Source organism: Rhinolophus ferrumequinum, chromosome 18 (assembly GCF_004115265.2).
Source record: "Rhinolophus ferrumequinum isolate MPI-CBG mRhiFer1 chromosome 18, mRhiFer1_v1.p, whole genome shotgun sequence".
In the NCBI taxonomy this organism is placed as follows: domain Eukaryota; kingdom Metazoa; phylum Chordata; class Mammalia; order Chiroptera; family Rhinolophidae; genus Rhinolophus; species Rhinolophus ferrumequinum.
The window spans coordinates 28485043-28511024 of NC_046301.1; the positions used below are offsets into that span (position 1 = coordinate 28485043).

The 25982-nt window shown below is 33.0% G+C and overlaps 1 protein-coding gene across 11 annotated transcripts in view; it reads left to right on the forward strand.

Moving 5' to 3' along the window:
* The window catches only part of RAPGEF2 (Rap guanine nucleotide exchange factor 2), a 210468-nt gene that overhangs the window by 165211 nt on the left and 19275 nt on the right, over positions 1-25982 (forward strand). For all 11 annotated transcript variants that reach the window (XM_033133894.1, XM_033133900.1, XM_033133896.1 and 8 more), the window contains 10 exons: positions 333-464; positions 8218-8395; positions 12400-12536; positions 13178-13336; positions 18822-18974; positions 19230-19394; positions 21619-21726; positions 21815-22018; positions 22118-22226; positions 22700-22946. In XM_033133894.1, coding sequence (XP_032989785.1) covers positions 333-464; positions 8218-8395; positions 12400-12536; positions 13178-13336; positions 18822-18974; positions 19230-19394; positions 21619-21726; positions 21815-22018; positions 22118-22226; positions 22700-22946 — 1592 coding nt within the window. The remainder of the gene's footprint in view (positions 1-332; positions 465-8217; positions 8396-12399; positions 12537-13177; positions 13337-18821; positions 18975-19229; positions 19395-21618; positions 21727-21814; positions 22019-22117; positions 22227-22699; positions 22947-25982) is intronic.

Sequence of the window (25982 nt, forward strand, 5' to 3'; positions counted from 1 at the left end):
ATAGCTAACAAATAATAGTAGATTAATTTTCTCATTGGTGTGTAATTTGAAAATTTTAGTTCATTGAATTAAATGCTTACCCAAGTTAATCTTAACCACAACACCCACCTATTTAAACATTGAATTTAGTATTATTTGAGGTTCATTGAATGCCCATAAACTTTAAAAATTTGTTTCGTGATTTTTGGTAAATAGGACGGTATTTAGTAATTTCTGAATTAAAAATGATAATAGTTTTGGCTAAATGATGTAGAGCATAATATAACTTTTAAATGTCTTCTTGGAGTTCTTGATTCAAATAGTAATCCTAATTTTTCTTGCTCCTTCCATAGCTTCCTGCAGATTTCACAAAACTACACCTTACTGATAGTCTCCACCCACAGGTGACCCACGTGTCTTCTAGCCATTCAGGATGTAGTATCACTAGTGATTCTGGGAGCAGCAGTCTTTCTGATATCTACCAGGTAAGAAGAGGTTTTTCTTGTCCTTTGCTTCATTTGCATGTATTCCAAGGAGTTTTATGATTATTGATAGAATCTATAAAGTAAATATATGTGTGTATATTATATGTACATCTGTGAACATAAAATATTGATATTTATACTTCACGCAGACGTAGTGTGTTGCATGTTTGTTGTAGGAAGTACTATCTAATTGTGTTTGTCTCTGCTGTTAACAGTTACCAGAATAATTAAATAGGGTGGTTACAATGGAAATAGTTCTCTTGACTTTATCAATATTTTGTTAATTTGACTATAGATGTATTAGGTTTATGACTCTTTTTTGACTGATGCTGTAAGGAAAATTGCAGAATTAAGCCTTTATAGTAATTTTTTCTTGCGTATGACAAAAGGAAGAGATGTTAAGATCGGATCATTGAATTGTCTTTCTTGCATTTTTTTTATTACCTATACATGTTACATGTTTAAAATAAATTTTTATGATGTCAGTGAATATGTAGAAAAGAACCTAGAAATATGGATTCAAAACATGTTTTAAAAGCAAAATAATTTTAATTGTTAAAGAATAATTCATTGGCTTAGAAAGTGCAAACTTAGGAAAAGTGCCTAAAATATGCAGAGAAGGTCCTTTGGGGGTGAGTCTTCAAATATATACTACTAATAAGGGATTTGGGATGGTATCAAACAAAAAGAACATAATACTTTACAAAGTGTAATTGTTGGCTTCTTAGGAATTGTGAGATAAGGTGATAAAAATACTTTTCTTTAGAAACATTATGGAGTTTCAGGATCATTAACGTATTTAGGCAGTGCTAAATTTCTATTTAAATAAAAAAATACTAAAAGTAACTGACCAATTAGAATGCCATCAGACCAAAACATATGTAAGTCCTAAATTTAGTAGATCTTAGAAAATTAATTTTGTTTTATGGAGGTATTAGATTAGTTACACACTTTTCTATAATTCAAGGATATTATAGAGAGCATACTGATTAATAATTGACAGTCACAAATACAATTATTTGCAGATTCTTGGGTGATTAAGAATTTCTCTATTATTTTGCAATAAGAAATATAGTTAATCTGGCCTTTAACTTTTCAGATTTCCACTTTGATGCATTAAGTGTTAACTTGTATTAAGTTGGTGCAAAAATAATTGCAGTTTTCGCAATTTTTCTTTTTTTTTTACTTTTTAAACCGCGATTACTTTTGCACCAACCTCATAATTAAATCTTTAGGAAGCAATCTCATTTTCAAATGTTAGAGGAGGAGAGGATGGTACATCAGGGTAAATTTACTCTCTGCCCCTTACCCCAAGCTGCCTATTGTTAGAATTTGATTTCTTTGAACATTTATTCAAAAGTATCCCCTATAATAGAATAGTGAACAGTATAAATAAAATCTGTGCTTTAATTTATATACATTGAAGCGTGATGATAGAGCCCTTGTCTTCTAAACTTTGAGATAACTATACGTTTTAAAGGTCAGTAGAGGGAACACAGCTTGAGGTTGTAGCGGTTACCACTGCTTTCTTCAAGTATATGCAGACCTGAATGGAACTCCTGGAAGGTAAATGTATCAGAATGAAGTCAATTGTTTCTAGAATTTATGGAGGCATATTCTGAGGGGAATTCTAGCTTCATGTGTTATTCCCTTGAGTAGACTGAGGTAAGTTCATGAGGAAAATCTTGGTGGTACTTCTGCTGTCCCCAGCTACCATGAAAATGTCTGAAAATCCGGACTGTGGGTGTGAACTCCAAATTGCTCTGACATGGTTGGAGCCTGCAGCCTGTAGTCTGGCTTTTAATTGGAAAAGAGGATCCCTGTGTATTATTTTAATTCATTTTAGTTGAGTTTGAAGGCTATTCATTTCAAACTTGATGACAGGCATGTGGCCTATAAGTTTATATCCTTCATACAGAGAAATCCATAGATGTATCCAAGGATTTAGTTATTGGCTATTCAAACTTAACATTTTTTTAATTATTAGTTTTAGGTGTTCAAAACAACTTAATGATTAGACATTTACACCCCTCGCAAAGTGATAACCCCCTGAGTCTACTTCAAAACTTGACGTTTAATAGAGATTCCCGGTAGACCATATCTATTATCTTTAAATCAGAAATTCTTAAGGTGAGAAGAAGCCTCACATGTGCACTTGGTTCAGTGACCAACCTCGTATTTGAATTCTCTACTGTTTTCCTATCAATCAAGCATCCAATTTATTCTTGAACAATTCCAGGGATGGGCAGTTATCTCCCATGGCAGCCCATTTAATCTTTGTACAATTCTGATTTAGGAAAAAGCTGTCACATTGAAGTGATGGCTGGAGATGGACACAGACAGAGAGGTTGAAATTAAATGCTATGTACAAGAAAGAAAAGGGTCGAATAATTTTTCTGAGGGTGGGAGGAGAGGGATTCAGGAGCAAAGTGGAATAAGTAGCTTTAAGGAAAATACCCTCCTTTGTTTTAACAGGGACATTCCATGGTGGGTTTGCAGTGGGGAGCTGGGGCATTGAGGGAGTTTCTATCTGATGGTTTCTATTTTTCTCTTTGAAGAGCTGAGCTGAGAGTAAGAAGATTGGCGGGTAGAGGGCTTTAAGGAGAGAGAAGCTTTGAAATAGTAGTTTCAGAGAGTAGGAGAGCAAATTGACCAAAGCAATGGAGGCGCAATTGAGTTGGTGTTCTCAAATGCACTGTTAAGTAATTTTCTCCACATAAAGAAAGCCAAGATTTGGCTTCCCCCAGGACTGAAGTTTTCTTAAATGAGTGTAATACAAAGATGGATAGAGTGATAAGCCAGGCACTTTCTGACTGCACAGCTTTGTTTTTGCATGCCTTCTGCCTGGAATGTGTTCTCCTAGCACGATCTTTTTTTTTTTTTTTTTTTTCTGCTTTCATTTTCAAGTATCATCTTAGATAGGTTTTTTTTTTTCCCTTTTTTTTTTCTCCTACAAAAAGTAGGTCCTACATTTTGGTTCCTTTACTGGCTTGTCCTTTTATTTAGATTTTAATTGAAACAATTATTACTTTCTATGTTGTTCTGTCTGCCTACTAGATTGATAGCCTCAAGAGGCAGGGAACTTCTCTGTCTTGGCTCTGTTTTCTCTGGTGTTGTGCCAGAAGATCACAGGCATTCAGTAAAGATGTGTTTAATGTATGTGATTGAAATATTAGACTAGGGAAGATAAGAGGTGTGAGGGCTAGATATAGGAAGTAGTAGAGTGTTAAAGACTGGAGATGAAGATCATGCTTGAATTGAAAAGGGGTTACCTTGAAAACATATGGAACATGGAAGCAAGCAAGAAAGTAGGAGGTGGTTGGTGATAGAAAGCAGAATGCCTAAGTTGGTGATATGGGGACAGTGCAATTTCCAGCCATAATTAGGTCCAGGCTAAATGGTGTGATTATCAGAGCAGTGGCTTAGGTGGGCTGGAATTAGTTGTACAAAAATAGATCAATAGAACAGAGGGTTCAAGGAAAACAGAATTCATGTGTAAGGATGGATGTAGTACGTAATAGAGAAAGCCTGCCAAATCAATGAAGAAAGTGATGGATTATTCAATAAGTTGTCTTTGGCGTGGGGGAGTCATTTTATAGTCTCACGTTGTATCATAATTAAGATCAAATTCTAAGAGTTAGCAAACTCTTAATAGTATAATGTATGATGAAAAAATTTAATAATTAAAAGATCAATTGAGACAAAGATTTAAAGTCAGACTATAACTCAGTTATGCAAATTAATAAGAAAAATACTCAGCTCATAATATAACAATATTCAAAGGGCAAGAGTAGGTAATTTGCAGAAGAGAACATGCAAATGTCTATAACTTAAATAAAATATTTAAAACACTATAATTGAATATATGAGGCTTTAATTATGAAACTATTTTTTCTATCAAATTACCACAGACTTTCTTATAGTAAATATTTATAGATAGACGTTTTACACCTATTAGGATCATAGTTTTTGGAAAGAAAACCCAACAATTTACATTAAGAGCTTTAACGAATTGTTCATGTCTTTTAGGCATACACATATTTTTAAAGCCTATTTAAAAATAAAAAAATTGATCACATAAGATTAGGGACCACATAAATTATGATACACAAACTAGATTAATGCAAGCCTTAAACTTATTTCCAAATACATTTTCATACTTTCTGCATATACATGGTTTTGTCTGCAGTTCCTACTCACTGTTAGTCTCAGTTAAATTAGTACCAGCATTAGCCTTCAGTATAACTTCTTAGCCAATTTATATTGGGGTCTGACTTAGGTGCTATTTGGGTTAAATATGTATGGTTGAAATTCTGCACAAAACTTATTTACATCAAGAATACTTACTAAGCAACCCTCTTAAACATGGAGGTGTGTGGGGGATATTTAATACGCAAAAGTTTTTTCATAAATGATTTCTAATAGTTAATGATCAAACGTGTGTAGTAGTTATTTTTATTTTAGTTAAGTGAACACTTCACTAGTGCTTTAGTGAAGCTCTTAGCAATATTGTAGTTTGGAGGAAGCTAGAAAATAGCAAGTGTTTTGTTTGTTTATACACAAATACATATTTTTAAACATTTCATGTTTTATGACTTAGGAAAGCAGAAAACGTTTTATCACTTTATTATATTTTACCTATTTTCTTTATGAAGACAGTCTTGAGAAAACTGGCAAAGTATTGTAGTGCAAAGTACTTGGTAGTTTGTGTTGATCAAAACAGATTTTGAGTTCTGGCACAGTTAGTGGGTTTTATTTTGTTTTGTTTACATTGAACAGTTTATTTAATTTTCCTTAGTATTTTCTCATCTGAAAAATAGGGGTAATAATCCTAATTTGTTGAGTTGATATGAAGATTAATTAAGATTATTAAAAACATCAAATGTTGTGTTAGATACATTATAGTCATTCAATGTAGGATTACTGTTTTTATAATTATTGTATGAACCATTTAGCCAGAATTTAATGGGTGCAGTTAGCCTGAGAGAAATTTGTTTTACAGTATGAAGGGGTTGGGGTATTTGGGTTTTGTTTTTTTTTGGACAAGTTCTGCCAATATATATTGTGTGCAAAGCTCATTGCTGGGATGGGGAGAGGTAAAGGTATGCAAGTACTGAGATGAAAAAATGTGCCCCCTTGTGGAAGGGACTGTAGATGTAGCCTGTAATGGGCTGTCGTTTCCCTGATTCCATCCAAGAATAGTTCTATGAATGGCGAGATATAACTCCAGTTCACTAATGATAAAACTAGTTTCGTAGAGGTTAAGTGACTTTCTTAAGTTTAGTACTCTTCTCCTTAGACCAGTTAGTGTTCCTTAAACTTTTAACTTTCAGTCTCCAAAAATCTCATTGTTCATGAGACAGTGATACCATGCAATTAGTAGATTCCTGAAATGTTTATAAAGTTCTATTTAAAATGTATTGTTAAAAGGAATTCTGTAGTATTTTAAAATAAAGTAGATATTTATTTTAAATAAAAATAATCTTCCAAGTTATTGGTTTAGTGAATGTTATTTTGTTAATAATTTCTTAAAGAACAGAATACACATAACACAGATAGAAAACAACTAATAATTGTTTACACAAATGGGGAGGAGTGTTCAGTTTTGGAGAGATTAATCCAATTCATGTTGGAAAGGCTTTTTGTTCTATTTAAGACTTAAATATAATTCATTTAAATGATAGTAATGCTTTCTTTGGTATGACATAAAATACATTTTTAATCTCTTATCATATTTAGACATTTAAAAATTAAATAAAAACCTTAAGTTATATAACTATATTGTTTAAAAAAGGTTTTCGTTTTTATTTCTGTCTTCAGTAGTGTCCCTTCTTCAATTGAGGCTAATAAAGAATGTGTATATAGAGGACTGATTATAAATTTGAAAATATAAGGTGATGAATAATAATCTTCAATGTTAAGATGAGACTGGGATGAAATATAATCAGAACAAGCATTAGCAAATTGTCACACTTCTAGACTTCAGAAATAAGGTGTGACAACAACGCTGCTAGCCTCGTTTCTCACAGCCTTAGCGTACCACATCGCATCAAGTTCTACTTCAGTTTCAATGTAGAATTGCGAGACAATTCTGTGGATTCTGAATTTAAATTAGATGTGTTTCTGAGTGTGCCACAATTGGTTCTTTCTGCCTCGGTCACAAGGCCTTATTGCTATCTCACCTGAAGTACCTCTGCTCATAATTGTCTTACCCAAGCAATAAGTAGTATTTATTTAAGGCCATTGTTTAGAGAGCTTTTTTTTTTTTTTTTGGTAGGCATTAGGTTTTCCGTTTTCAATTATTCTGTCTTCATGAGGTATTTTGTCTTCAATTATTTTCACCTTAGGTTTTTCTTATAATGTATGTATTATTTCAGTTCAGGAAATTGTACCTAACAAACTGAAAAGGTGATTAAAAACATTTTTTGTGTGTGTTAAACTTTAGAAAATATTAACATGAGCTTACATTCCTTCAAAATGTAGGGCTAAATCTTAAGTTCTATAATATAAACCAAGATTTTAGGAAGATGTGTTGAGAAGAAAATAATACAGCTTATTCTTTAAATATTAACTTAAACTAAATTATGAGGAGTATAGATTATTTTAAATCTGTATTTGCCTATACTTAAAAATAAGATGTCTTTATTGTCTTTGAAAATCAAGCAGGCTGTGCGTTATTTGAAGTTCATAAACTATAATATATGTTTTCTACAAAGTTAATAATTTTATAATAAAATGTTTTCAATATTTTAATATTTTATCTGGAAAAACACATTTGTGATGTTCAAGGTTGATGTAGTTAATATTTACTTGAATTCTTTTTTACTGTGCTTAAACAGTTTGTGAATTCTGGGTATATAATGTCAAATAAGGCCAATATGTTACATGTACACATATTGTGGTGATGATAATCACAAAAGGCTATAGGATGCCCTAAAAGGATAACTGTTCTAAGCTTGAGATAGCCCAGCAAAAGAGACCATTTTGAAATTTGATTCTAGTCACTACGAAAATACTCAAGGCCTAGCATGTATCTTGATTACTTGAAACTTGATTGGAGCTGGAGTCAACTGTGCTGAGGAATGGGAAGAAGTAATGTGTCACCTATAGGCGTGTGGTCTTTTATACATTCTGTTGATTTATAGTTGGAGAGTAGACATGGGGATACTAGAACTAATTGTTCATGTTTTGTTTGCGTATTTATCAAGTTACTTTTGATTTGTGATCCACTTTTCCATAAAGACCATCTAATAGGAGAAAAGTGGTTCAGTCTTCTTGGCATTAATACATCCATACCGATTTTGTGGAAAGAATTTCTCAGACTTAATTTGTTACCCTTAAGCTCTTAGCTTAAGTGTTATCTTTGAAAAATGGAGTGAAAACAAATACTATCTTTTTCTTTTTTATTCTACTGTGTTTCAAATGCTATATGACAGCTCCGATAAGAAATCAAAATTGCTGAGATAAAATCATCAATCCTAACTAAACTTTTAGTACATGTGCTGCCGAAGCAAGCACAATCCTAACTAAACTTTTAATGGGAGATAAAAATCACTCATTTTGTTGAAGTCATTCTTTTATTTTACATAGTGTCTGGTACATAAATATTTGTTTATACTGACTATGTGCAACTTAGTGACAGAAAAATTGATGTAATAGAAAATTTAATATTTCGAACTAGACTTATTCTCCTTTTGGTTGCAAAAGATTTACTTAAAACAGTCTTTTAAATGTTTGGGGGGTTTGTTTTAAGGCCACAGAAAGCGAGGCTGGTGATATGGACCTGAGTGGGCTGCCAGAAACAGCAGTGGATTCTGAAGATGATGACGATGAAGAAGACATCGAGAGAGCATCGGATCCTCTGATGAGCAGGGACATTGTTCGAGACTGCCTGGAGAAGGACCCAATTGACAGGACAGACGATGACATTGGTAAGTTTGGATGAGAAAAGGAATCTGAAAACAATGTAAAATCTTTAGAAGTGAAATTGTCTGATATATTAGAGCCCAAGTAGGGTTTGGGCTCTATTTGTAAATCAAAAGTCATTGATTTACAAATTTCTCTTGTATGAACAATTGTTGAAAAAAAATATGTTGGAAAAAAATTCTTTTTAATCAGTTTTACTTAGTACCTTTGAGAGTCTACAAATGAGTGTTGTTTGGTCTATACAAGATCTTAGATCTTATATTCTATCTCCTCAAAATAAACCACACATGAGAACTCTTTAGCTATTACTTTTGCTGTTACTCTCATTAAATCTAACTCATCCTCTAGTATTTAGTTAAATCAGACACCTTTCATGTGAATTACAAACATCCGTATAATTGGTGCTTTCTCTAGATGCCTCTCTTCCTAACCACCTTCCTCTCCCCTGATACGCAAAAAAAGAAGAGACAGGGTGTGTGTGTGTGTGTGGTTTAAGTTGAATCAAATGAAATTGCTAACATTCGATCATATTTTAAAAACTGCAGGAATTGAAAATTTTCCCTTTGGGTTCCCATAGATTCTTTTGTGTCCCTTTGTTTCATTCCTTTGAAGAAAGGGACTTTATTTGTTTTTGCTCTCCACTCATAACTGTGTAGGTAGCCGATTATTGAATGGTTGTGAATTTAATTTTTTGTTTTAAGGCCTTGACACATTAAGTAGAGAACTACTTGGATCCCTTTTAAAGAATTCTTCCTACACCCCGCCCGCCCTTTATTTACAACCAAAAAAACCCACAGATTTTTTTAAACATATTACTATTAATTATTTCTTACATAAAATTAAACCAAAGCTAATAAGATAAGCTAATTTTCTGACTAGACTTCAGTTTCTGGTGTCTGTGAGTTGATTATTTGATTTTTCTTTGTGTCACATTTACTAGAAAAAAGTTTTTTAAAATGGTTAATATTTTTCATAAATAATAATATCCCTTTCCTAACAAGATAGGTCACATTAATGTATTATCCTAATCGATTCTTCCAAGCAATGTAGAAGAAAGTAGGTCTGCTTCTCCCAGGCCTGGCTTGTTCTTCCCGTGTCCTAGGAGCTACCTTTTTTCCCATCCTAGCTCTGCATGCCCTAATCCCTTTAACTCTGTAAAATGCCTGCGGCATTATCAGAGTTTACACTGAGCTTCAATAGCCAAATGCTTCCATTTATATTTACTGTTTTTTTAATATTGGTGATAGAAAGTCTTTATTTTTTCAATTGCTCTAAACCTCCAGTATAATGCATAGTAGAATAGAAGTTATCACAAAACCAGTGATACCATTAATGAAGCTCTGAGAGTCTTCAAAACTCTTAGATATGATCTGGTTAAGCATTTATTTATTTTTAGTTTTTCAACTGAGCCTGGAGAATTGTGGACATTTATTAGATATTTTCTTTCTCCTTTATTATGTATCCTTTTTATATGTGATGCACTGATATTCTCTGTCCTGTTGTAATTTTTTAATGTTCATCACTACACATGTCACAAATTGATTTCATGACCCACTTAATATAGTAGGAATCTACCAAAAAGCAAGAAAAATGTCTATGCAAGGCACTTCGGATCTTTACAGCAAGTATTAGTGAATATATTTTATACTTCATATTCATATATTTAAAATTCCTTAACTATATATGTGGTGATAATTTGGATTTTATTGTTGTCTAAACATGTTTTGTTACATTGAAAACATTTCTGACAATTAATTTCCAGTCTCATATTTTTCTTAAGACCATGAATCTTTGCTTGCCCAAGGAAATTTGGCTATAGCTAGAGGGGAAAAAAAAGAGTAAAATGCAAGGTCTATAGGTAATATTCTCACACCTTATGGTGAGGGGTGGGGAGTGATAGCGGAAGAAAACAGTCTAGAAACAGCAGAACTATGATGTGCCAGTCAGAGGACCACGACTTATTCATTTTCCTTGTTTCAAATCAAAAGGTCAGTGCCTCCCTAAAATGATGATTGCTACCTCCCATATGTAGTAATAGATATGGGTCATCATCTCTTGCAGTGGTTTCAAAATTGCTTCATTGCTGTTCCCAGGAATAAATATATTTTATGGCATAACACAAACACACGTACTCATTCTTTCTGTAAGTGATGGGCTTTGCTACTTTCTTCTTCTTCTTCTTCCTCTTCCTCTTCCTTTTCCTCCTTTTCCTCCTCCTCCTCCTCCTCCTTCTTTTTTTTTTAATTGGGGAACAGTGTTTTTTCAGGACCCATCAGCTCCAAGTCAAGTCATTGTTTTCACTCTTAGTTGTGGAGGGCACAGCTCACTGGCCCATGTGGGAATCGAACCGGTGACATTGGTGCCATGAGCACTGCGCTGTAACCAACTGAGCCAACCGGCCACCCCTTTTTCTTTTTTAAATTGCTAGTTGCAACAATAAATTGATTCCTGACACATCAGTCTAGATCAGGTTGAAGAACAATCTCCCGTTGGACAGAGTCCCTGGGTACCACCTGTCGTTGTTATGCTCCTGATGACTGAAGCCACCTTATGTAATGAAAAGTCTTACACAGGAAGGATGACGTAGGGTCTACTCAGAACAGACATTACCCAGCTGGAGCAGAGAAAATCACCCAGTCTGACCTTCTGGCAATGTAATATACATTTATATGTACATGTAATATACATTCACATACAGACTGTATCTTTCTTTTCTACATTGTTTTTGCAGTTAGCAAACTATATCCAATAACGTAAAATTGGTCATAAATCCTAACAGAAGAAATGTGCATAGGGAGAGTTTCATTGTGTGGGGACAAGAAAAATATAGTGGAATTTTCACTTAGCCAAAAGTTTGAATGACGTGAATATAATAAAGACAATAGTATCAGTTCTCGTTTATTAAGCATTTACTCTGTGCTAAGGACTTTATCATCTTTATTGCATTTGATCCTCACCACTGTCCAATAAAGGTAGGTATGTTATTCTTTTACAAATGAGGAAACCATGCCTTAAGGAAATTAATCAACTTTCCCAAAGTAGTATAACTAGTAAGTGTCCAAATGATGTCTGACACACACGCTGTGCTCTGTTACCACTTCCTGTAATGCCCGATGTGAGCTTTGGAGGCAGACAGTCCTGAATCATGTCGCTGCCCACTCCCAGTTATATGACATTGAGCCTCTGTTTCCTCCTTGTGAAATGAAAAAGAAACATGTACCTCATAGAGCCATGGTGAAGAGTAAGGAAAGAACTTAGTACATAATTAATAAAACTACCTAATAATAGAGAAAATTAAAAATAGACCACAGGACTTAGAAAGACTGTGAAGTCATTCATCTTGTCATCAGCTAGAACTACACCAAAGCATAAGTGTTTCTTCACAGCATCGCCAGTGGAGTGATCAAACTCTTCTTCCTTTTTTGCTAATCTGTGGGCTAAGAAACAATATATTAATTTTCATTTGCCTCTGTCATATAATGCATTGTTTTAATTGACTGATTTTAATAGTATTTGTCTGATTCATAGAAAATATCTCTTGGTTTCTAAATCCAGGAATATCTTTAGATTGAAGGTGGTTTTTTCTGCTTCCACTTGCCCTAAAGGCACTGGAACGGACCTACTGGGTTTTTGGAGAATTCTCAGAGCTATGTTTCGTTTCAGCTTACCACGCTACCCCTTAATACATCTTAATAAGGTCACAGCTCATTTTTAATAGAAATTCCCTAAGTTGAAGTTTATTAATTTATTTATTCCCATTAGATTTTGAATTACAGTGTATATTGTAGCTCCTGAATCAACAAGGAAATGTCACTATTTCCACAATGACATCATTTGTAGACCCACAAGAAATTCAACTTGTGCTAAAGTACTTAAAAGTAATTGTGTTTTTCAGTGGGCAGAATTGTAGGACATTAAAAAACAAAAGAACCTTTGAACATTCTCTTTGATTGCTTGTTTAAAAAAAAAAAAAGTTGTACGTTTTACACTGAGTATTTTTGCTTTTCAGAACAACTCTTGGAATTTATGCACCAGTTGCCTGCTTTTGCCAATATGACAATGTCGGTGAGACGAGAACTCTGTGCTGTAATGGTATTTGCAGTGGTAGAAAGAGCCGGGACCATAGTGTTAAATGATGGTGAAGAGGTTAGTAAATATTTCTTCCACTTAAAAGTTTCTGTTTGAGGGTCTTTCAATACAGCGGCAAATGAACAAAAAAAGCAATTTTTATTTTTCCCCTTAAAAAACAATTGGCAGCAATATGTTTGAATAATTCAAGAATTATAATACGTTCATTATTATGTCTAAGTATTCCAAATCCATTATTTTATTTTCTGTTATTTAAAATGTTTCAAATGACATAATAGAGATATTTTTATGTATTAACTTTAAAGATTTTGTAACTTAAATGTTCATAATAGAATGCCTTTTGTCAGGACAAAATAATATTCTTATTGAGGTAGTGGTGATTATTTTATCTTGTTTACATATGTTTTGGGGGACAGAGAAATTTTTTTCTCTTATGTCATTTTAAAGAAGAACATTTAAAGTCAAACTAAAAGAGCAGAATGATGTGTATACTGTGCTAGGCATATGAAAATATGTAGATATATTGTTATGCTTTATTCCTTGATCTATGAATTTGGTGAACAGTTAACTTTAGTTGGTTTATTTGTTCCATCTGTAAAATGAAAGATCTGCTAAATCATTTGTAGAGACCATTCTAGTGTTTATTAGTGCATGATCATGATGTTATTTTCTGCTTTGTCTTCTTCTTTTTTAATTAGCTGGACTCCTGGTCAGTGATTCTGAATGGTTCTGTAGAAGTGACTTATCCAGATGGAAAAGCAGAAATATTATGTATGGGAAATAGTTTTGGTGTCTCTCCAACCATGGACAAAGAATACATGAAAGGAGTAATGAGAACAAAGGTGGATGACTGCCAGGTATTAAATATCATTAAAATATATATTTTATTAATAAAGAACACATATATGCAGTTGTGGTGAGATTTTTCTATCTATATAAATAGGTCACCTTTTTAGATTTATAAGTAAGATTTTAAATTAGAACTATTACTTTTAGTGTTTTAGTGTTTTCATACCTCAGGAAATTAAAAATAAATGTCCCTTAAAGTTATTTGAACTCCACAGAACTAAGTGTTCTATAAATATGTTTTGTTAAAAAAAAGTGTTTATAAATATGGTATTTTAAAATTTCCATCAATAGTTAATAATTATTCATTAAAAAAATGGATATAAAATTCTCATTATGAAGAGAAATTATAAGTAGGTTAATAAATATAATGTGATATAGTTATGCAATGTTTTTATTTAAATACGTACAAGATAAGGAATTGATTTTAGAAGTCATGAAAATTAATCTTAGTATGAATCAGTAGAAAGACTTACTAGTAAAAAAATTGCTAATAAAAAAAATGTGATAGCAAAAGAAAAATGGGTGTTGATACTATATTAATATTCATTATTTTAAAGCATTTAATAAAAGACTAGAAAAAAGATTGAAACCAAATGTGAAATTTAACTAGATTAATATAACTGGTAACTTCTATATTAGTGAGAAGTAAATTTAAAATGCGTTTTTTATCAAGTGTTTATAATGTATGTCTTGTCTTCTTAAAAAAAATTGTCTTTGAAAGACAAAATATTTTAATATAAATAAACCAGAAGATTTGACTTAGACTATTTAATATTAAGTGCTAATTTATTAGTCTATAGTTTGAAATACATCTGAATATACTTTATTCTAAAAGAACATCATTGACTTTTTATAGTGTCTGTTAAGTGTTACATAGTATTCATTTAAATTTTCATTTTAAGAATTTTACTTACTAAAAGGAAAAATAGCCATGGCTATAAGTAAAATCATCTTGCCAAGAGAATCAAAATAATGTTGGCAAATAATTCCTTCAGTGAGCACTGTAGAGGAAAAAAAAATGTCTGCAAATTAAATGTTTTGAATATGTAATGCCAGGAGAGCATTTTAAATGCAGTCAACTCTCAATTCTTTGGCATAGTAGAGGAAAACAAAATGGTAGGCAAATCTTGAAGTCTTTATTTGGCCTGGAAATGTGCATTTAGAATAAATCATATGTGATATTTCAATTCTGGAATTGTGTTCCAAAAATAGTAAAGCCAAGCTAGAAAATTGTTAAAGATTTCTCTATCCTATTATCTCATATTAGTTCCTCCCTGAACCTTTCTACATATTGGCATTACTAGAGCATTTGAGTTGGAGTCTCTGCCCTTAAAGGGCAAATAAAAGTTATTTTATTTCTGAGAATTCAACTGTTACATTAACAGTTCTTAACTGGCCAACATTTTTTGTTAGAAATTTTGTAATCATGGGAATGAAATGATATAGGAGTCATAGAAATGTTTCAGAATAATTGGTAACAATATTACATGCCTGAATATTACAGTGCTTAAATAATGTTAAATGTACCAGGTAACATTAAATATTTATCTGGGCATCTGGGAAAGGAAGAGAAGGTAGATATTAGAGAAGAAAGTCTTAATTTATTTACCAGATGAAGAAATGGTAGGAAACCCAGAGTGAGAGTAGACAAGGTAGGCTCCGAAAGAAAATTCTGAGTAAGATACCTAGATTCCTATAACTCCTGATAGGAGGTTCCCAGAAATCCAAAGAGGGTCAAGGGTGAGTTACCTGCTAGAGAAAGTCTGTCTCTTCCTCTTCACTCCATGCCAAGGCACTGTAAAGGGCACATGTTCAAACAGGGGTTTCAAGAATCACTCTTGTACTTGCACCAACCCATCTTTCAGCCCTGACATTCATTCCTTCAGTAGTAGAACAAGGATGGAGGATAAAATTGACCATTTAATGTAAATGCTTGTTTGGGGTAGTATGTTAAAATGTCATATATTTGTCATAAAGTACAAAAGTCAGATCATCCTCTTGTTAGGGAAAGTAAAGGAAATGGTGAAAATCATATTTTCATTCATCCATAAAATGGCCTCCATAAGATGCAGACATTCTACTGAGCACACTGTAGGCAATCAACAGGCACAAAAATGGTGTTTCATTCTCTTTACCAAGAAGCAGCAGCTTTGCTTAGCGTTGGCCCTAATTTTCTTACATTCCATTGGGTTCTGGAAATAAATATTGGGTAATGTGATACCTAGTTGAGCTCATGTTAAGCCTAAGGACACAATAGTGCATAGATTAAATGTAACATTTATTCCTATTTATTTGGATCCCACGATAAGTTCAAGATTGTATTTTGCCCTGCGTCCGTTCTCTGTACGCTCCTCTCTTTCAGTGCTCCTCTTTCGGTGTCTATTCTCGTTCCCGTTTGGTTCGAAGGATGAAGGGCTAGTAGGTATAGACATCCTATGGCACCAGGCGATTGGTAATAGTTTTCCATTCTCCACATGCCTCATTCTTTTCTTTTTCCCCTCTTCCTATTCCTTTTCCTTCCTTCCTCTTCTCCTCTCCTTGTCCCTTTTTCCTTCTCCCCTGTCTATGACTTAGGCTTTCCACTGTCACCCCAGACATTGCTTAGCCCAGCCATACACCCTCCCATGTGTGAACAATTAGGTATGAATTCCCCTTAAAGACCACAGAGTACCAGTTTATACAGATCTAACCTCTTAAGGTAAATCTGTTAGACTCACCTTTTCGTGAGGGCATGGGAGCTAATGACACTTTGAATTTATAAAGTAGTTTTGGAAGAGAAAGTGGTTGCATGGATAAATTGAAAGTTGACTATTCTGTATTACAATCAAAGTTTAATTTTACTTCAGTTTTGTATCATACATAATTTTTCTACTAATATAAATTGTGATGTCGTGTGCCCAAAAGAAAATAATTCTGTGACATGAACTGCCATTGACCTTTTATAATATGAGCGGAATCTTGTTTGGATTTTTATTTTATATCAGAGTACCAAGATCATACAGTGCTTCATTTCATGTGTTAACAGTTATCTGAAAGTGTAAAACCTCACCAAAACAAATATGTATTTAATTCACAAATTTTCAACTGACTCCATCATACCAGTGAAAATTGTAATTTCTCACTAGATCTACAAACTTCTTAAAGCAAAAAATAAATCTGCTACTAAAAATATAGATAAATGTTTTTATCTAAAATTAATTCCGTTTTAGATATCAGCTCTGTATGGCCACATTAGAAATTCAGTTTGGGATTGTTTCTTTCTCTTTTTTTTTTTTTTTTTTGAATAGTATTTCAGTTTGATACAGAAGAAATGCCCAAGCTGTCTGTCTAGACATCAAGAATTTCAAATCAAACTTATTCTCATTTCCTTAAGTCCTTAGTCAAGAAGATTAATTTTGGTACATTTCTCTTCAGAAATCATTTTCTTTTCTCTATCTACTTATGCATTTTAACTCAGGGATATAGATCCTTTTTGGGAGATCAATGAGAAAATGATAGAATTATGTACTCTAAAACTGAGTACAAGAAAGAACATCTGAGATTATTTGGAGCTATGGGGAACAATTTTGTTGCTCTGTAACAAGAAAAAAAGAAAAATATTTTGGAGACAGGAAACTAAGGGCCACATATTTCACACACACACACAAACATACCTGTAGTCAGTGATGCAGAAGTAAGTTTTTTTAAAGGAATTTTTCAAAATTAAACTATGCACAATTACTTAAAAGAAAAGCCTATATCTTCTGAATTTTAACTTCTAGATTCTAAACTCTTGATAGACAAATTAGTGATATGATATCAATCAAGTCAGTAGAAGAAACAATATTGGAACATGCTATTTCCCGAGTGTGAACTGTTCCTGCTACTGTTTCAGGAGAACATAAAGGAATAGTTCTGATAGTTAGAACAACAGTTGACCCTTGAACAACGGTTTTGAACTGTGCAGGTCCACTTATACGTGGATTTCTTTTCAATAAATACATACAGTACTGTAAATATATTTTCTCTTATAATTTTTTTAATAACATTTTTCTTTTCTCTAGCTTACTTTATTGAAAGAATAAAGTATGTAATACATAAAACATAAAAACACTTTATTGATTATATAGAAAGCATGGAAAATATAGAAAAGTATATTAAAAAAGGAAAGTCACTGGTGATTTGCATTGCTAGGCGATAATTACTAACATTTTTTTATATTCACTTCTAAGATTTTGATATGAGCACACAATTTTTTTTAAATTAGCAAGCGTGTAATTATGAGACATTGGGCAAATTAGCGTGCCATTGCTACAGCTGTGTCCTCATCTGTACAATGGGGATAATAATAGTACCTTCCTTATGGGGTGATTTGGAGAATAAATTGAGCAAGTTCTCTAAGGTTACTGCAGTATGATGGTGATGATGATGATGATGATGTCATCATTATAAATATTACAATGTTTGGTTTTGCATCTTTGAAAGAATTTAATGGAATATCATGAACATTAAGCCAGTACTCTAAATGTCCTTTGAAAATATGGTTTTGGATGACTATTACATATTTTATCTTTTATATGCTATAATTTAACCATCCCCCTTTTTCATCTTTTTACATTAAACAAGAAAAAGAAATGTTTGGGCTTTTTTATTCTCAAATGATTTCTGAAATAAGAATAAATTGTTCAAAATTCAGAGATGACAGTGTTTTTTATTTACCTAAGAATTAACTCTTGTCTTCTCACTGGCCTTCTCCCTGGCCTTTGGTTAATTTGTGTAATAAGTGATTTCTGTATTTCATTCTTAACTTTCTTTAAAACTAGTAAGGAATGTAATTAAGTGGTTTGCCCTAAGCCCTGAAATTTTTTATATTTGGAGTCATGGAGGAGTAATGGCTTGATGTGCATATTATTGTTAACTTTTCTTTAAGAGCAAGAATTACCCTTAATACCAGTTGTAAGGAATAATGATTGGAACTTAACAAGTATGTGGCTTTTTTTGTGGACCTCTTTTGAACAGACTTTCTAAAACGATTTCTTATGAACATAATTAGCAAATTTATAATATCTACCCCAAATACCCATGGATTTTCTATGTATTTTATTCAAACCATCTTTATTTTAAAATCTTGTTTTTGAAATCTTTTAAACCCGCTAAGTGGTCATTATGTTTTTATATCTATCCTTCTAAGAGTCCACTCCCCTTCTATGTTTTTAATTGCCAAAGAGGCATGAAAAAGGGACTCTCCTAATTTTATCATCTAATTTTTAAAATTGTTAAGATTTTTAATGTAAACTACATATAAATATTCTAAAGAAGGAAACTTTTCTTGACCAAGGAAGAAATACATTAAAAAGTAGAGTAGTGATTAAGGTTCATTACTGCAGTCATTAGAAAGTATGGGAAGGACATAGAGAAATGTCAGTGATCAATAATTAAAACACTGAATTATTAGTACTGCTGGGTCTCTTGGACACACTTTATCATTAACACGTGCCTTATATTTTATGCCAGTTTGTCTGCATAGCCCAGCAAGATTATTGCCGTATTCTCAACCAAGTAGAAAAGAATATGCAAAAAGTGGAGGAGGAAGGAGAAATTGTTATGGTGAAAGAACATCGAGAACTTGACCGAACTGGAACAAGGAAGGGACACATTGTCATTAAGGTAACACAAACATGACTATTTTTTTGTATCAGTTATGACAACTTAAGATTCCCCAACCCCATTTTTATTCATAAGTTCTCTTAAAATTTACCAGTGATAAAAAAAATCTTTAAATTTCCTGACGAAGAGCAGTTTTATTTGTTATTTATATAGGTTCCTCTCCAGTTCATCTTACGTGGATGATTTGAAATCAAGGTACCATATAGATAGACGATACTTATGCAAAGCAGTGATTAAACCTTTTATTTGTTACAGGGCACCTCAGAAAGACTCACAATGCATTTAGTGGAAGAGCATTCGGTAGTGGATCCAACGTTCATAGAAGACTTCCTGTTGACCTATAGGACTTTTCTTTCTAGCCCCATGGAAGTGGGCAAGAAGTTATTGGAGTGGTTTAATGACCCGAGCCTCAGGGATAAGGTTGGAAAATATATTCTAGTTTGACTTCTAAATATGTCTACTCATATATTAACTTAAGGATACTTTTATATTTATTATATTTGTTACACTAGTCATGTTCAAATTATTTTAATAGACTAAGAGGATGTACTTTTTAAGCAAAAATGATACAAGTGTTATTTTTTGTTATAGGTTTCTAGGGTTCAGTCCTAGAAATGTCTTTTTTTTCTTTCTTCTTTAATGCAAAAGCTAATAAATTGACCAACAAATAGTTAAACTGTAGTTCTGTTGAGAATGTTTTAAAACACAAAACCCAGACATCTGGATTCCATAGGAATCTACATGCTCTAGTTTGGTAGATGGTCAGTGTACACCAGACAAAAGTTGCACTTTTTAAATTGGCACCAGAGCAGCATTTCATTGAAACCGTTTCTAATTGGTGGGTCCCAGTAATGTAATTCTAAACAGACCCTGTTTAGCAGCTCTCCAGAGCTCTGTCAAGGCTAGTTGGATGATAAACTACATAGCCGGATGAGGTTTGAGAGTTAATCATTGTCTGTACTGATTTCTCCTATCCCTGTGCAGTCTGATTTACATGAGACAGACTTGGGAGAGGCGGGGTAAGAAACTCCAGAACAGGAGGCTGGCACTGAAAACCCCAAGCGCTAGTGCTGCTCCAGCCACTGATGTAGAGAAATCATTTGGACAGTAATGCTTTTCCTTTCATGTCCTGAAAGTCACACCCCAGATCTCAACTGAGGTCTTCAACCGTAAAAACTTGGTTTGAGTATTGCTGCTACCGTTTGCCACATGTGTCATGTGACCCTCCTGACTCTCATTCATTTATTTGTATAATGAATAACCAACATCCTTTGGGGTTGTGGAGAAGATGAATAATAGAAATAAAGTTCTTTATCTTGTGCCTGGCTTTATACACCTTAAAGGATTTTTGTTGGTGGTGGTAGTTGGTGGTTTCCAATTTATAATTTAATGAGCCTCGTTTTTCTAATGTGCAGTATGCCTAGAAGATTTTTAAGTTGGCGTCTCAGCTGCAAAATTTTAATTTTATGAATATGTCAGGTGTTAGATATAGTTTTAAAGGAACTACTCTTCTGGGTTTCCTAAATTTGAAAAATTCGGCAATAGTGGTAGTAAATGACAAAAAAATTAATACAAATACCAAGATTTGATTAGTCAGGTTATTTACTGTAATTTGTCACAATATATTAACTATAAACAGAATTTTAACAATAGTTAAAAATGAACTATATACCATCATCTCTGTTTCTTTACTGCAAGAATAGCGTGCTTAATTTCCTCACTTTAAGAGGTTAATGTTTGAAACCAATTCTATGGGAAATTTTTAAAGTCGCAGTGATACTCACTTCATTTAGTAAAATTTTATTGAGAATTTACTTTATGTCAGGCAGACTTTGTTACAAGTCTTAAGGATACCCTTAGGCTGCAATAGATAAAGTTGTACTCATGGAACTTCCAGTCACACAGTTCTTGCTGAGTACAAAACAAATATTTTATAAGTGTGAGTGTGTGTATTGGCTGTATAAAAGTGTAGGGCTCTGAGAAAAGATGTGTATGGTAAGAAAAGGCTATTCATTTTTCTTGACAAATTGAAGGTGTTAAAAGACTTCTAGTTCTTAATGTTAACTAATAGCATGTAACTCCTAGCTAGCACTTTGCTTTTACAGCTTGTTCCTTTATAGATCTTTCTAGGATTAATACTATTCATCCCACTTGTCTGTTCTGCCCTCTACCTTTACTTTTTAGTTTCTGTCTTCTTTTGTCTTATATTCATTTATTTTGGTTTTAATATAGCTTTGTGTTTATTGTGACCTGTTTCAAATGTAGCTTGAGAGTAAGTAAGATATAAGTTAATTACCATCCTTCACAGCCTTTCTTGGCAAAACAATGTAAAGTCTATATTCAAATATAAATTATATTTTTTCAGAAGGTCATTTTCTTTTGACTAAAATCCTTGCTGAGGGTTTTTGCTCTTATTAGTTTATTTTCTTGTTGGTTGTTATTCGGTGAATTGTTAGATTGTTTTTGTTTCTTTTTTGATGGGGATTTTATTAAATGCTTAATGATGGGGTGTGGGGTCCTCTGGCCCCCCACCCTCTTCCACACCCCCATTCCCTTCTCGTTAGATTGTTTTTGAAATCATTGTAATTGCAATTTTTTAACACTAAATTTTTAGAAAAACTATTGAAAATAATTGATTTTTCAGGTTACACGGGTAGTATTATTGTGGGTGAATAATCACTTCAATGACTTTGAAGGAGATCCTGCTATGACTCGATTTCTAGAAGAATTTGAAAATAATCTGGAAAGAGAGGTAATAGTTGTGATTTTTAAAAAACCATCAGCTTTAAGTTCATTTTATGCAGCGTATCTTTGAAACCACTCTTTCTGAACTCTTATAGAAAATGGGTGGACATCTAAGGCTGTTAAATATTGCATGTGCAGCTAAAGCAAAAAGAAGACTGATGACATTAACAAAACCATCCCGAGAAGCTCCTCTGCCTTTTCTCTTGCTTGGAGGCTCAGAGAAGGGATTTGGAATTTTTGTGGACAGTGTCGATTCAGGTAGCAAAGCAACTGAAGCAGGCTTGAAACGAGGGGATCAGGTATGGTATTTCTAAAGCACACTTTAAGAGTCAGTATTGTGGGGGTTTTTTCCTTCCTTCAGTTGGGATACTGAAATTAATTTTCAATTTTATTTTTAGATATTAGAAGTAAATGGTCAAAACTTTGAAAATATTCAGCTATCAAAAGCCATGGAAATTCTTAGAAACAACACACACTTGTCTATCACTGTGAAAACCAATTTATTTGGTAAGTTTTTTGCATACTTTCATTTTTCTTCTTTTTTTTTACATTTAGGTCTTAATCATGAAAAAGTCATTTTTTATAAGTAATATTTCAAACATCATAAGAATAAAAATATAGTAAAATGCGTAGATATAGAATTAATTATGTAAGTAGGTAATTTAATCTAAATCAGAATCTTCTGACATGAGGACCATAAAAATTACGTTTCATCAATGTTTTTATTCATGAATGTTTTAAATACCTATGCATTCAAAGAATATACTACTTTCTTTAACTTATTCAGAGTGGAAACGATAGAGCAATGTTATGAAGCAGATTGTTGGTGTCATTCATTCGGTGGAGTAGTGATTTTCTACAGGATTACAGTTTTGATAGCTGAAATCTATGCTTTTCATCTGTTTCCAAGTTCTGCAATTCCCTTGGAATTGTTCAGATTTTTAATAATGGGTGTTTTGTGGTGTTTATTTCCATTTTAGTATTTAAAGAACTTCTAACAAGATTGTCAGAAGAGAAAAGAAATGGTGCCCCTCACCTTCCTAAAATTGGTGACATCAAAAAGGCCAGTCGCTACTCCATTCCAGATCTTGCTGTAGATGTAGAACAGGTGATAGGACTTGAAAAAGTAAATAAGAAAAGTAAAGCCAACACTGTTGGGGGAAGGAACAAGCTGAAAAAGATACTTGACAAGACTCGGATCAGTATCTTGCCACAGAAACCATATAAGTAAGTGTCCATGTAAATTCTCTGTGCACTGTTTTATGTGTTATAATAATATGCAAAAGTGATGATGTAATTAGTGTTTGCATGTGAGTCTAAAAAAATATTTTAAGCTTTCACAGCTGAGCTATCTTAGAAGCACGTTTAGAAACAGTCACGTTTGTTTTAACCCCACTTTGGGGAATTTTTTGCCCATTCCATTCTTCATGAGAAATAGGTTAGCACTTCCTCATTTGAACTGTTGTTTTTCATATTTGGACTTTTAAAAACTAATGCGTGTTTGACCCTGTCTTCCCCATGATTTGGAGTTGTTTTTGCTGCTGTTTCTGGGTATCTTCTCTAACATTAGCTCCTGCTGTTTGCCAGCCAAATCCTTGCTTCTTCCTGTTGCTCCTATTCATCCTGCCATTCTCTTTTTTCCATTCTCTTCTGTTTTCAATTCTTTAACTGTTGCCAAGGTATCACCAACCAAGCACAGAACTCCTTTCCTTCCTCCCAATGTGCTTGACAGTCAGAATGTCAGGTGTATTCCTGATTACTTCTTGGCTGTTTATTCAGGCCAGCAGCTCAAACGAGACAAAGTTGTAGGTGTCACACTTTTAGCTTTGTTTTTTGGTTATTTATTTATTTTAGCTCCTTTTGAGTCTAGAGGTATTTTATAGACTTCAATTACCATCAGCCAGTTTTTTGAAATAACATGGGTACACCAAATTCATTTATTGTGTTCTTCAAACTACGATGGTATGGGAGATAACTTGAAAACATATAGATTATTTTCTTTCCTTGATAACATAACCAGGGGATCAGTAGACAGAGACATTCAGGGCTATGTCAAACATTTCTTTTTATAAATTTTTTTTCATATACAATTTTCACCCACAAATTAGAGAGAGATGTGATCTAAAATATACTATTGATGGGTTTCGTGTCAAACTTATATTGTCCCCACTGAACTATAATGATTGGTGGTTTTGTATCAGCTAAAAAAGATGTCTACAGCAAAGTCCCTAAGGATAAGCAATGAGTATGATGGTTTTATTTACAGGTTTGAATGTTTATATTGAGCAAGTCTAAGGGACCATGAATTAGATCGGCTGGTATTATAGAAAATTGGAATTGATTTTTAAAACAATTCTTCTTGATAAAAAACAAAACAAAGACTTATTTTTAAGTAGATTTTAAAAATCACTTAAATGTAGAATTATTATCAGCACAATAACAACAACAAAAATTTTAGAGTTATATTTGACCATGAGTTAAATATGAACCTTAAAAAAAGAAAAATCAAACGAAAGTCAGCATGGCCCTGGCAAGTACTAATAGAACTGGAACACATAAGAACTGTGACATAATCCATTCATAGTACAGGATGTTGGCAAGGAATATAACATGAGAATACTACATACAATTTTGTTCTGTGTGTATTTAGAAAGATATTTAAAAGCTAGAGAAGGGAAAAGAAAGATAATAATTAGATGTGTTGATTTTAAAACACTGAATTTAAAACATCTTGTTTATAATTAAGAAAATGTGTGACATTTATGTACTTTATGAAAATTGTTTGAAATAATTCATATATGCAATGCAATTCAAATGAAAAAATAATTATACTTAAAAGTGGGCTCAGTAAACTGTAGAATCTATGATAGATTTGATTTAATAAATTTACTAAGACTTCTCAGAAATCAGCATGTGTTTATGAAGATTTTTTTTTTTGACAATGTCACTAAACTATTCAATCAGAGAAATCTAGAATACTCTCGAACATTATCAGTTTTAGAGAAGCTAAGATGCTGAATGATGGGAAATTGGCAAGGGTAGGCATGATAGAGTGATGTGAATAGAAGAGGGAGAAAATGGGTGAGGCAAGAGGATTGTAGAATTCAGATCTGGTTGTCAGGTAAGTAGGGAGAGACTGATAACCCAGAGAAAAGAGGGATTAAGTCAACAGACTATAAAATCAACAATGGCCAAAAAACAATTTTAGTAACAATGAGAGAGTTGGAGAGGTCAAACAGTAAGAGGATGTATTCAGAGACGGAAATTTCTGAATTAAGTCTTCATTACAAAGTAATTTCAATCCAAGAGTGTCTCCATGGCTATGGATAACAGAGATATTGGCCAGAGGAGAAAATTAGATCATGTTAGGTGTTAAAATGTTGTAGAGAAACATTTCTTAAGAAGGCAGCTCTTTTTGGGTGTGCCTGGAGTACACAAGCATTTATGGTCGTTTGTGCCAGGAGTGGCCCGAGCAGTTACTGTTTCCCCAAAAATAAGACCTCGCTGGACAATAAGCTCTAATGCGTCTTTTGGAGCAAAAATTACTATAAGACCTGGTATTATATTATTATATTATACCTGGTCTTATTTTCCTATAAGACTGGGTCTTATATTAATTTTTGCTCCAGAACACACATGAGAGCTGATTGTCCGGCTGGGTCTTATTTTCAGGGAAACACGGTACATCTTTGACCTGAGCCCATAGTAGTCTCATGTCATGTACTACATCTAATATTTTTGGCAGTAAAGACTGGTTTATATGGTTGAAAACTAAAATTCTAATAATGTGAAGGTTTTAATGTTTCACAGGACATTAATACTTTTAGTCTTTATATGCATGCCTGTGCGAGTATGTGCTTAAATGGAATTTTTTTTTTTTTTTTTGTCGTGGACTTACCTGTAAATTTGGAAGCATTTATACTAAAATCTTTAATTTTTGTTTTGACTTTAAAAGAAAACTCTTGTCCTTGCTGTTTTTCTTTTATAATTTCCATTTCCCAAAAAAATAAAGAGAAAGGATGCTGGTAGACCTCTTTTTACCATAGCCATTAAAAATAGTTGGAATTATCATCAAACTCTAATGTCTGAAAAACTAATTGACGCTAAATGCCTTTTTATTTATGACACCTTGGTTTGCATTCCAACCTGAGTATAATTTTCTTTCCTCTTGTTTCAAGGTATTTATAGAAACTAGACAGAATTCTAACCATTTGCTTATGATCTAGTTGTTTTGTGGGTGTGCATGCATATTGTTTTAATTTG